General features: G+C 37.0%; 2 protein-coding genes across 2 annotated transcripts; one reads left to right on the plus strand and one right to left on the minus strand.

The window, feature by feature from the left end:
- Positions 1-44: 44 nt before the first annotated feature.
- LOC140780445 (factor of DNA methylation 1-like) lies at positions 45-6655 on the plus strand. Its single transcript, XM_073126012.1, has 7 exons — positions 45-292; positions 693-1613; positions 2625-2806; positions 4991-5080; positions 5178-5456; positions 5605-5817; positions 6155-6655. The coding sequence occupies exons 2-7, from the start codon at positions 695-697 to the stop codon at positions 6380-6382; spliced, it is 1911 nt and encodes a 636-aa protein (XP_072982113.1). The 5' UTR covers positions 45-292; positions 693-694; the 3' UTR covers positions 6383-6655.
- A 949-nt stretch (positions 6656-7604) lies between these two features.
- LOC140781559 (RHOMBOID-like protein 2) lies at positions 7605-13082 on the minus strand. Its single transcript, XM_073127589.1, has 6 exons — positions 12547-13082; positions 11069-11232; positions 8860-9023; positions 8497-8756; positions 8276-8402; positions 7605-7949 (listed from the first exon to the last, which is right to left on the minus strand). Exons 1-6 carry the CDS (start codon positions 12840-12842, stop codon positions 7827-7829), a joined length of 1134 nt encoding a protein of 377 aa, XP_072983690.1. The 5' UTR covers positions 12843-13082; the 3' UTR covers positions 7605-7826.
- Positions 13083-13555: the final 473 nt, after the last annotated feature.

A 13555-nucleotide genomic window follows, 5' to 3' on the forward strand; every position in this document is an offset into this window, starting at 1 on the left:
AAGGTACAGCTTCTAACAACGACAAGAGGTATTCTAAACCGAGTACAAACTATAAAAAAACGGAAACTGATAATTTTTGGTGAAGAAAACGGAAAGAGGCGTTCCCCTCCTCGCAGTCTCCCACCACCCCCCACTCAAAAACCCCTGAGCCCTTTTCTCTCTGTCTCAGACTCGCAGTTTCACTCTACCTCCATTCTCTAGCGAAGAATTAGCTCGATCAGGCCCTAAAAAATCAACCCAAAAGTACCACATTTCAGTTTCTCCGTTCAAATCGAGAGAAAATCTGTTCTTGGTATTGCTTTCTGGTTAATTTCTTCTCCGATTACGGTTGTAGTTGCTGCATTTCTCTCTCTCTTCTCCGATATTGAGGAAAAAGGAGTTTTTGTTCGCATTTTTCTGTAAATTTCTTCTCTAGGTACAGTAGCAGTAATCCCATTTCCCTCTCTGTACCGAAAAATCTAAGAATCTCAAGCCCAAATTGATCAAGATGGTATTTTTTTAATCTTATTTGTTAATTTCTTCTCCAGATACATTAATAGGCACCGCATCTCTCTCTCTCTCTCTCTCTCTCTCTCTCTCTCTCTCTCTCTCTCTCTCTCTCTATATATATATAGAGTAAAAAGTTTACGATTTCCAATTCCAAATCGTTAAAAGGAGGTGTTTTTTTTATCACTCTCTTCATAATTTCTTAGAGATGGACGACTACGATTGCTACTCACCGAAAGAGGAGGGGGAAGAAGAGGAAGAGGAAGAAGAAGACTCAGAGGTCAGCGACTCGGAGCTCGATGATTACGAGGAGAAATCCTACTTCTTGCTAAAAACGGGCAACCACCGGATAAAGAACCCTGACGGCAGCTTCCGGTGCCCTTATTGCACTGGCAAGAAGAAGCAAGACTACAAGTATAAAGACCTCCTCCAGCATGCCACTGGTGTTGGCGCATCCAACACCAGAAAAGGAAAGGAGAAGGCTTTCCACCGCGCCTTTGCTAGATTCCTCAAAACTGACCTTGCCGAAGCTGCCGGCCCCTCGCAGCCTCCGCCGCCTGTGCCTTCAGAGCCGCAAGCTAGAACGAGTCACCAGGAGCTCTTTGTCTGGCCATGGATGGGAATTATTATGAATTCACCAGAAGCAGATGGCGATGGCAGTGTCGATCTTGTTGAACAGTTTAAATGCTTTAACCCTGTTGATGTTGTTCCTCTAGGAGAAAACGGTGCAGCTGTTTTGAAGTTTAATAAGGATTGGCGCGGTTTTAAAGATGCCATGGCTTTCGAGAATCATTACAAGACAAATCGGCTTGGAAAGAAGGAGTGGAATGAGAGGGCTGGGGAGGGGGAGCGACTGGGGGTCTATGGGTGGATTGCTCGGGAAGATGACTACAGTGGGGAGGATATGCTTGGGAAGTATCTGAGGAAGAATGGTGATCTTCGGACAGTGTCAGATGTAGCAAAGGATGAGTCCAAGGAGACTGGGAAGATTGTGGCAATTCTTACTAATCAGATTGAGGTCAAGAATAAGTACTTGCAGGACTTGGAGATGAGGTACAATTTGACGGCTCTATCAAAGTCACGGTTGGAGGAGGATAAGAGGAAGCTTCATGATGCTTACAATGAAGGTAATTATGCCATGTTTCCCACAAGCTATTTTTCATCTTGTTCGAATGCCTTTTCAGATGCTAATTGGAAACTAGGGATGTGAAGCATAGTGGGAAGTTGTTATTGAGAAAGTTTACTAACATTTTGTTGTTTGGATTTGTTTGCCATTAGACTTTTAGTTGTTTAGAAAATTGTAATCACACTTTGTTAAGATAAGGTGATCAAAATGTTCTTCCACGTTTGGATGTAGTAATTTTGTTTCCTTAACGTTAGTGCCATATTGCTGAAAAGTATCACATGTTACCATGCTCATTATTTCATTTGTTCCTCTGATATCCAAGTCTCAAAAAGTTTCATTTTCCAAAAGAATCTTAAAAGTGTCAACTTTATTTCTAAGTAGCAAGCTATAGAGTTAGCCATGTAGAATTGGTCTACTCATCTTATTTCACTCTTTAAAGTTGACACTGGTATTGGGTGATTGTTACACTGCTGCGAAATAAGAAGTTCCCTTTGTTTACTTGGCTTCATTGGGATGGAGAAAGTGAAATTTAAATAGTTGTTCGGTTAATTATTCAGGCTTGTATTGTTTTTCCCTCTGTAGCATCTTTGAATGCTACTCAACAAATTTGTAACTGTCTAAATGCCTTAATTAATAATCTTCATCTTTCCATGTATTACAGGTTTGTTTGTACCCACTATCTTCTCATATATTATGTTTTTATCCTAAACACGTAAGCCATCCCATTTATTGCAACATTTAAGAAACAATTAAAAGAACCCACAGCACTACACTTTCCGTTAATAAAGTGGCCGAGAAATGACAGATACCCACAGCACTGGTTTAGTTTCCACATCTATCCATAGATAAAAATCCATACCGAATAAGTGATCTCTCCATGTACTAATGCAGTATAGGGATGCTTGCTGCCTCATCACTATCCTCCACCATAGTGAAAGAGTAGAATGGAAGGCTTGTTGCTGTTTGCCAACTCATTTCCTTGTTTTCTATGGCTTCTATTTTTGTTCTACAGAGATGCGTAATCTGCAGCGTATGGCACGTGAGAATGCGCGTAGGATTTTCGAAGATAATGAAAAGCTGAGACTAGAATTAGATGCAAAGAGGAAAGAGCTTGATTTACGAAGCAAGCAACTTGAAAAGTTGGAGGCCGAAAATGATGGCGAGAAAAAGAAACTTGATGATGAAAAGCAAAAGGTAGGCCATTTTACATAAAGCACACTCAGTCTACATAACTAAGAGTCTTTCATTTAAGGGCATGCCTAAGTTAAGCTTATACAATGACTGAATGACCCATTTCTTTATTGCCTGCATTGACAAATTGTCTTGTTAAAATCTACAACGTACAATTAGTATCACCTGCTATTTTAATTATGTAAGATATTTATAAATAAATATATATTGTAGGTTTACTTAACCATTTTTCATAGTTGATGCCTATGTATTGAGAACTTGGGACTATAGGCTTTGTTGTTGCCGTAGGTTTACTTTTTATACAATTGTCAACTTAAGGCATAAGCACATGCAGGAGGATTATCTTTATTGTGCACTAGGTGGGACTGTTTTGCTGAAATTTGTTCAGTCATGTGCTACCAAAATTGCTGTCTGCCAAATCCCAAATGATAGAAAATTAACAGGTGATAGGCTGGGGATGAAATCAACAACATGTGATTATGATTATGAAGTGGCAGCTTTAAAAAAGAAGCCAATTTGCAATTGCCCCCGGTTGATTTCTCAAATTTTCTACCTTATATGGCCTACCCACGTAGCTATTTTTTTTTCTTCTTCTCACAACAGTTTAACTACGTTTGCTTGCAAGTGAGCCTTTTAAGTGGGTCCGTTTTAAGTTAGAATAGTGAAGTGATCGGTGAGATATTGAATAATTTCTCCGTTATAATAAAGTACATTAATAGATAAAAAGACTATCCAATTCTTCTCCCATCAACTTAATTAAAAAGTTTCACTCTAAGAGGACCAGATAAAGTCTTGATAAATTCATCAATGCATAGACACAAGTAGCAACAATGAACAAATACATTTAATCAGTTGATGTTCAATATCTCTTTATACGTACTATAGATATTATAAATTGATATTCAATATCTCTTTACACATATTACAGATATTATTTACATATGATTAGTAATAATTTTTCATCATGCTATTTTAATTTTGTGATAGTTAATCCATGTACGATTATGTATTTGAGTTGAGAAATATACATGAGAATTAGTTTCAAATTTTAGATTTTGTGTCAATTATTGAATGACCAGTCACATAGAATCGATGACAATGAAAACACATTTCAACAAAATTCGTCGAGTTGTTCAAATAAAAATTTATTTCTTGGTTAAGTATTAGAATACCTCTCTATACCCAGATTTATGAAAGAAAATTAGAAGCTCCACCATGGAAAAGAATATCTAATTTGTCGTTGGCTAGTCATTGGAATCTACTCATAATGTGGGTCAGGTTTCAAATTCCCAGCTGTACAGATCTGAATAACAAAGTTATCTTTCTTGTATACATAAACTTTATAGACATACACACGTAAAATGAGGCTCTTGCCATTGCTTGGTCTAGGGAGAGCAAGATGTACATAGTGTTAATCCCATTCCTGGATGGCTTTTGTCCAAATAAGCCAAGCTATGTTAGTTATAATTTACCAAACTTGCAAAGAGAAACAACAAAAGAGTAAATTACCACATAATTCGGGGGACCAAGCAATCAGTCAAGGTAGGTTAGTTCAGTGAACTAAACATGTCCTGACGTAATTGCTGAAAAGACTTAATACCAAATGAAAAGGCACTAATATCTGAGACTTTATTCGTGTACCTTTCTCAGTCGAAAAAATGAAATAATCTTGCTAAAACCGTATCATGGGATTGTTGGTTGGAGATTTAGATGACAAAGAAGTTGCTTCCAATATCCTTCAGAAGGACAATGAGATGAAAGATTAGAAAGGGCAAATCAGTATGACATGTTCTTTCCTGGAAGTTTGTTATTTTCCAAGGATTTATTCTTTTTATAATGTGTTAGAATCCAACAGTTTCTCCACCTATGTTGCTTCCATGATCCATCATCAGGACAGTGTGATGGAAGTCCTATAGTTATTGAAGAGATCCTTTTTACATATTTGTTCACATGTGACAGTTCGTCCAGGACCATATGAAGTACATATTTCATTCTTGGAGTAGCATTCATGTAGAATCAAATGAAATTATTTTCTTAGGATTTGATCAATATAAAGGAAACTCTACTGAGCAGTCATGCTGTTATACTTTGACACACTTACTTCTCAGGCCTTTAGGAGCTTTATTAACCCAAGAAATTGTTCTTAGTTTGTTTGACAGTATACTAATATTATTGCAATCTTCTCAGACTGCTCTAGAGAACAGTTCGCTTGAGTTGGCAGCTATGGTACAGAAGAAGGCTGACGAAGATGTTTTAAAGTTGGTTGAAGCTCAGAAGGTTTATTCTTAATGTGCCAAATATATTGATATTTCTTTGCTCGTTATTTCGTTAACCATGCTTACCTTTTGATGTCTATCCTATTGATGTTATTTAGAGGGAAAAAGAAGCTGCTTTTGAGAAAATACTTCAATTGGAAAGGCAACTAGACCAAAAGCAACAAATGGAATTGGAAATAGAGCAATTGAATGGGACACTACGAGTGATGAAGCATTTGGAAGGGGAAGATGATGAAGATATCCATGATAAGATGGAAAATTTGAGTGAGAAGCTGGAACAAGAAAAGGAGAGGTTGGAAGAGTTGTATGGAGATCTTGTAAGCAAGGAGCGCAAAAGCAATGATGAGCTCCAGGAAGTCCGTAAAGAATTGATTATGGTAAAAAAAATTTTATTTCTTTGAACAAAGTGCTTTGCCTTTTCTTTTCAAGCAAATCACTTAGAATCAAATTGCTTATATACTTCCATTTTTCATTAATATTTTCTTTACTTTCTGTAAAGTGTAAAAGATGATTTTCATGGGGCAGGGTTTAGATGGCATGCTAAGTGGCCGTACTTTAATTGGAATCAAGAGGATGGGGGAACTTGATGAAAAGCCTTTTCAAAATGCATGCAAGAAAAGATATAGTGCTGAAGAGGCTGAAACCAAAGCTGCAGAATTATGCTCAAGTTGGCAAGAGGAACTAAAAAAACCATCATGGCATCCTTATAAGATCCTTAATTATGGTGGGGAGACAAAGGTATCGAACTTAATTTCTAACTAGGGTCTTTCCAGATATGGTTATAAACACATTTTTTCTCTGTGCACGTGACTGTTGTTTGTCAGCACATGGAAGTTAAAATAGAATAAGAAACTTCATTTGTTCCCTCAAGGTGTTTAGACTCGTTCTCCAGGTTTCTTTACACATGTACTTGTTAATTGTCTTCCAGAGGCTTGAGGTTTAAAGCATGTATTCTTTGTTTCTTTATCAAATCAATTGTCTTCTGTCAGGTGTCCTTGCACTGGAATTTTCTATTACTTCTATTACTTTTTGTATACAATGGCTATTAGCTTTGAAGGGACATTGGAATGTGCAGGAAATCGTTGATGAAGATGATCCAAAGTTGAGAAGTTTGTGGATTGAGTTAGGGGACGACGTCTGCAATGCTGTGAAAACTGCTTTGCTTGAGTTAAACGAGTACAATCCGAGTGGGAGATATGTTGTATCAGAACTCTGGAACTTTAAAGAAGGGCGAAAAGCAACGGTGAAGGAGGTACTCCAGTATGTCATCAAGCAGTGGAAGACCAATAAGCGCAAAAGGTGACCTGCTAATGTTTGAATGTTGTATACCTAGAGCGGTATATGTTTGACTTATCCTTGATAAGGGCAATCACATGGCCATCTGATGGCATGCTTTGCTGATTTCATGGCCAGTGAGTAATGTTATGCATCTTTATTGCCAAAGCATTAGCTTTTCTAGTAGATACATCATATCCTGATCTTCCGGTAGCATCAGTAATCTTATTACTGCATTGTAAACCATTGCAACTGCTAGCAGTAGCTATCTATCTGAAACTAATCTCACATTCAGAAGGTACTTGGGCTATCTGGAAGCACATGAAGTTTACTTTCTGATATTATGAAGTTGCACTGAGCAGTGGCTTTAAGATGAGCACATAGAGGCTCACTGAGCTAACATGAAGTAGTCCTAGCACAAAGCAAGCTAGTATTTCCAAGCAGTTCAAATTTAGGTTATGGGTATGCATTCAGCAAATTATTTATAAAAAAAAAATACTCGAGACAAACTAACCGGAGGATTTTGTTCTTCATAATTGAATTGGTATTTTGTAATGGAAACAAGATTAGGTTAAGTATGTGATGCCATCACTCAGGTTTTTTTTTTTTTTTTTTAGAGAGAGAGAGAGGTGGAAACTTAATGTTATCTCATGATCTAGGAAATACTAAAATAACATAAGCCTTTTTTTTTCTTTTAACTATTTGAGCACAATCCATTGGCTATGTGATACCATTAAATAGGTGGGGGTGTCAATACTATTATACTAACTCTAATGACACTAACCATTTTATGGTCTAGTGAGATGTAGAGAGAAACTTACCGTGCCTTTGATGTTTCTACTCCATTAAATTCCTAAAAAATTTGGAACTGTATGTAAACATAGAATCAATTTACGTGAAACATCAGTAGCATTCATAAGCAACAAGATGTTCATAACCTATTAATAAATTGCCAACCGGCTCAAGATTAATTTAAAAAACTAAATTGCCAAACCAATGTTCATAAGACCTGGATCACACATACACTCCTTGAAGTAGAGCACCTTCACGCTAAGTCGCTAATACCCAAAATCATCAATCCAACCAAAAAAAAAAAAAATCATAGATACATTGATTAAATTGCATTTTTCGATCTTGGATGTTATTTGCAGATACTATATTTGACTGGAAGAGCTCTTCAAGTGATTGAAAGAAAAAGAGAACATTAATTAACATATGTGCAATGGTTTGATCAAACCATAGCAAATTCATAATGTAAAGGTGCCATCTTGGAGGATCTAATCATATAGGGTTGAGAATTTAAGTTTACATGATTCTGCCACAAGAAGACAAATTGCACAATTTTTTTTTCAAAAAAAAAAGACAACAAATTGCACATTAAAAGGCATACATGTAAATGCCAAGTAAGCTTACATGATTCTCTCGCATTCACATATTAAATAGGCTATTTAGTAGAAATATGGAGTGTCCTGCTATGAACTGCATAACTTGAGGCATAGTTCATAAACAGTTTCAGTAGTATTAGATAGCCATAACATTTGAAATCTTCCACTGTCTTGGCATGTCAATTTTATTTGGTCCCCATTTTGCGAAGTCTGCAAGGATAAGTATATGACTATAAGTATATCAACAAATATGTACATGCATGAATATATAGATTTATCGGTTTTAATATGAACTGAGGACTGGAGATTAAACCAGAGGTCAATAATTTTGGTATGATCTCGATAAAACATCTTGGATTATTAAATGATAATAGGATGTTTGAGAGATCGAAATCTTAGTGAGGTCCTGATCAATGAAAGCCAATCAATAAGTAGGACAGTATTGAAACTTAGGGCAAGAAGGAAAATTTATAAAAACAAATTGACCAAATGAATAAGAACCCTAGTAGTTATCCTCTTAGGGAAAAGAAGCTTACTATGCAAGGCCTTGCTTGCATTTTGCAGCTCCATTTTGAAGTAGGAATACATCTCAAATAATGGCACCATGGACAATGCTTAATTGCATTGACCCCTTTAAAGAGTAAATAAAAGCCCAGTGTGAACCTGGCAGATTTGAGATTTAATTAGAACAAATAAAATCATATAGATGCAAGGATGACAACAAGATATTAAGGCTATTGGCAGAATTCTAACTTACCAAAGAGCTAACGAGATGGCAGCAAGCACCCACAGTATATATTGGTAAATCTTGTACTTCTGTTTAGTTGAACCAGTAAAATATCCAAGAGGAGCATTCCTTTGGCTGATCCATCCAAACTGAGGGCGGATCAGAATCATGAATCCAAGAAGAAAACCTGTGATGAATCCTCCAACATGAGCAAAATTATCTACATGTGGAAGTATCCCAACTGCTAAGTTAATCGCAATGATGACGACAAGGGTCAACAAGGCTGCAAACTGACATTCAAAAGAAAGCATCAGATGTGGGTATGATAAATGCAGAGTTGTAAACAGGATGTTCATGAACAGCTTTATGCAAATGCCAAAAGGCTTAGGATACCTTGTTCTCATAGATCGTCCAGTTTGTTATTAGCTCTGAAAGCATGGATCCCAGTAATCCAAAAAGAGCACCTGAAGCACCAACAGAGATACTCGATTGCATAGATAGAGCTGATAACAAGGTCCCGCCAAGTCCAGAAATGATATATAGTATGCCTATTCTCACTGTGAAAAGGAAAAACAAAACTTTTTAGTTCTCAATATATATAGATATAATTTAGCACTTGGGACATGGTGAACCAGAACATAAACAATTCAACTAAATTTGAAATTAACTCGGAAGCATCAGGGTATGTAACTATGCACAAATGGAAATGAGTAAATAACTATGCATGGTCTACTATAAGAAACCACCCAACCCACCATCAAGGATAAATGAATAAAACCATGACCATTTGTGACCCTTAATTTAGCTTAGGGAGTCAAGAGCCCACCTTCATACACTTTAAGAAATCATGAGCAATTATAAAACTAATCATGTCCCCTAGGAAACCATCAACATAAGTTTAAGACATCAGGAAACTATTATAGATGCAATTGCAATGACCAAAATAAAGAAAAATCTTTTCTTCTGCTAGAAATGATACAAAAATAATGTTAAAAAGTTCTCAGATGACAGAAGCTCGTCCAACATGATTTCATTTTAGCATGTAAGAAGATTTAAGTGAAGAGCAAGAGAGGAAGTCTGATATTTTCTTGAGAGTGGTGCAGAAATCTTGCATAAAAAAGTCATAAACAATGTAAATGCTTGCAAAAATATTTTCTCTAATTCTTTCGTTATGTAGAAACGTTGAGCTCATTTCTCTCCTTGCAGCCACTACAAACAGAAATGAGAGAATTCCCAGAGTAAGGGTAATACTGTAGAAACTTCTAATGTCAACAAAATATCTTGATAACTAAAATCAGGGGAAGGATTTGAAATCAAAATTAATCGTTGCAATTTACAGTCAAGTTCGATAGAAGACCACTATTTATTGACTATGGAGCTACAGAAAACAGAGATCCAAGGAACTGGTAGAACTTGAAATTTAAACAATAGCAGGAAGATTGTTGCATATAGGGTGTTGATGAACTTCCCTACAGTCAGCACCTTGGCTAGACAATTGCCTGTGTGGTGGTCCGGTGGAGTACAAGGGAGGCTAAGTTCCATGGACTATGGGATGAATGCATTGAAACTATGGAAGCTTGGAATGATGTATATGAGGTAGACTTAAAACTCATAAAAAGCAAGGCAAGAGAGGAGATCTAGTACAAATTATTCTTCAGTGAATTATTCCATCATAAAACTGCAACTTGGAGGGAAATTGATGGAAACTGGCTCCTTGCAAGTGTGATGGCCCATTCTCCAGGTGATCAAACTAGAGATATCTCTGAAAAGCTTGAGGATAGAACAGCGATCAGCATGTTTGAGTATTTGACAATGTATACATACCAATGAAAGAAATAGGGAATGGTTAAGAACATAGGGAACTTCATACTAAAACTAGCAGAAGACCATATTAGTTAAAGCTAGAAACGAAATACAGGATGTACGGAACAAAGCAAAATTCATAGTGATAAGATAGGAGATCTGTTACATGCCAAGCGGGGGGAGGGTAGACTTTCTAGTAAGGGCAATTTAGTTGACAAGAGCAAACACTCAGATCATGTGCCAATCACATGACCTTTTCAGCCAAATTAACCAATGATGAATTAAAATTCAAGGAATTTAGCTGTAACCAAAGAATGTTTAGGGGCAATAAGTGATAATGCACTATAATTTAGGAGGTGTTATTTTTTGAACTATTGAAAAAAAATAAAGCCAGGTACAACATAATTGGTCAATGTCCTGCCTCCTCCATAAACCCATCACCTCTGTGTTGATAACTCAACTTGTTTCCCAGCAGCTTACAGTAAGCATCATTAATGTTATAGTACAGTGAAAACTGGTCAAGTAATTTAAAGGGGCACTCAAAATTTGCATCAAGCTTTCTTCTCAGCAACCAAACCTCATCTGTACTGTGAAAGCAGTTCAAACAAGGGACTCCTTACAGAAGTATTTTTTTTATTTATTTATAAAACTACAGATGTTATACACCAAAAGTAAACATTTGGATTGCCTGTTTCTGTATCAAGCTATCCAGTTGATTCAAAGAGAGGAATCATGCAATAACGTAAAGAGGACTTCAATGTAATGAAGGGCTACCAGCAAAACATGATTTGTTGCTTACCAAATCCAAACTCCTGTTCAAGTCGAATTCCAATTAACAGGAGGCTTAACATATTGGCAAATATATGGATGACACCTGCATGTAACCAAATGCATGTGATGAGGCGCCAGCTTTGCTGCTCATGAACAACTCTCATCGCTTCTAGAGCTCCCATCTTCAATAGCCTGATAGATCAAGACAAGAGTATTAGTTTGTATCCTCTTATCATCTGTACTAATTATAAAAAAACAGGATTTTTTGAAATTTCTCCACTTACAAAATGCACAAGAACCATATTAAGAAACGTCTGGTGTCAGAGGAGAAAACAATGTATAGAAGCGCCAATACCTAGATTTTTCAGATTCACATGATTGTGTACAAGCGAACAATACATCACAGAGAATAGATAAAGTCAACTAATATGACCATTTGATACTTAGTCATGTGATATGGATTGGAAAACAGTAGCAATAATATCTTTTGAATAAAAGGAACTCGAGTCTAAAATAATATTTTATGGCAGTTAAAAAATCTTGTAGAACATGGTGGAGGAAAAAATGCATTCCTTGTAGGTTTTCAGAGAGGGCAGACAACCTTCACCAAGATCATCAGAAACAGATAGGACCTCATAAGAAATATTACATTCGATACATTTTTCAGACCTAGATGTCAATATCAGTTGTCGGACCATGGAAAATGAACCAGACTTCTGCTAAATATGATAAAAACTATTCTAAGTAGTTATGGCATTTTTGACTAGTTGTGTGCACCAATTAATAGTTTCTAAGGGTAAAAACAGAATATACAAGAAGCACACTCATATATATCTAACGAGTAGAAGGGAAAAAGAAATATTTAACAGAATGATTTGGACTAATTTCATGCAACTAGAGGAATTCATGGTTAGATTTGGTCTAATTTCATGCAACTAAGAGGAATACATAAACAATCTGTAACATTTCCAGATAACCTCACAAAGTTCTTTTTGGATGTTGAGAAGTTGGAGGATGGGTAAAATAAATTAAGTAGTGAATATGATCTGATACATATTTGCAAGGGGAATTATGGAACTAAAGAAATTATCTATGCGCCACAGATGGCAAAAATTTGGATAATGTAACGATGAATAAATCAGAATCTTTTGAATAAGCTATGCTGTCCAAAATGATTAAGTTGTATTTGTGACAATCCACAACCCACACCCACAGAGGATCCAAACAAGAACAAGTGGCATTTTGCAATATGTGATCAAAATTTCTGGCATAGAACCAATCATAAGTAAGCAGGTAACTCAATTTTCCTTTTTTTTTACAGAATACATAGAATATCATTGGGAATATAATAATCTATTTCATGATAGATGGAAACTAATCACAAACACATCAAAATCTCATTTTGCACATCAATCACACGGAATTTAAACTTCGAAACCACGAATCACACCATTCTCATTAAAAAGCAAGAAATTTGAGTTTCGAGTGAAACGTTAGGATCGGTACGTGGCGGAAGACGGCCCAAGCAGGGGATTCTCCTTGAAGGGCTCGAACGAGAACCTCCCGAGAACCGATCGGAACACGCATTTCGACGCGCCAGAGCCGCTGTTCCCGGGGCAGTTGTTGACGTACATGGTGGCGATGAAGACGGCGACATTGGCGACGACGAATGCCGGAACGAGCCACGGGAACCACTGCCGGAACGGGCGGTACGACGCCGCATCCGGAGAGGGCAGAACCCGGTCGGAACCCTCACGGTAGTGGGTGTCGAGGGGGTAAATGGTGGTGTTATCCCCTCCCATTTGCTTGATCTCCTTCTTCCCCCTTCCCCTCTCCCCCGAAAAGAAAAGAAAAAAGAAATAAAAAGTAGCGATAATTTGTGGAAGAGCCCCAGAAAGGTTTGGAAATTAGTAACCGGGAGAGGAGGGGAGGGAGGGAGGAGGGGAGAGGGGAGAGGGGGAGGGACTAAATTTAGAAGCGGAGGGGGGAATTTAAGCAGAGCCGAAGAGGGAATTTAGAACGTGTGTCATGTTGTCAGGGACAAGGAGTCAAGGACGTGCTGGAATCTGGTATTGTCGACGTTGTCCGTTTCATTTGTCCTAAAAGGTTTGCTGTAACGGATCTGGATCCGGTAACCCGCTAAGGTTGATCTTTTCTTTTGTATTCTTTTGTTTCCGTATAAAAAATTATTTAGTGATTGATGTGAATTTAGCTGGGATTATGGCTCGGCCGTTAGGTCAATTTAAAGTCTAAACTAAACAACTTAATATCCTTAAGTACCTAGGGAGAGTAACTATTTGTTCAGCCATATCTAGCTTTCTAGATTTTGACCAACTTTTAAAAATAGAAAAAGTTCTGATGTGAGCAAGATCAATGAGGGGGACTGTATAAAGGTCAACAAATCCCATCCCATCTTAAAATCTTATTTAGATCCGCCAAATCTTTTACCAAGCATAAGATAGATTTTCTTTTTCTTTCTCTTTTTCTACAAAAAGACTTGTTTTAAACTTAATTA

This window comes from Typha latifolia, chromosome 1, assembly GCF_019914945.1.
Source record: "Typha latifolia isolate L0001 chromosome 1, TyphaL0001v2, whole genome shotgun sequence".
Classification (NCBI taxonomy): domain Eukaryota; kingdom Viridiplantae; phylum Streptophyta; class Magnoliopsida; order Poales; family Typhaceae; genus Typha; species Typha latifolia.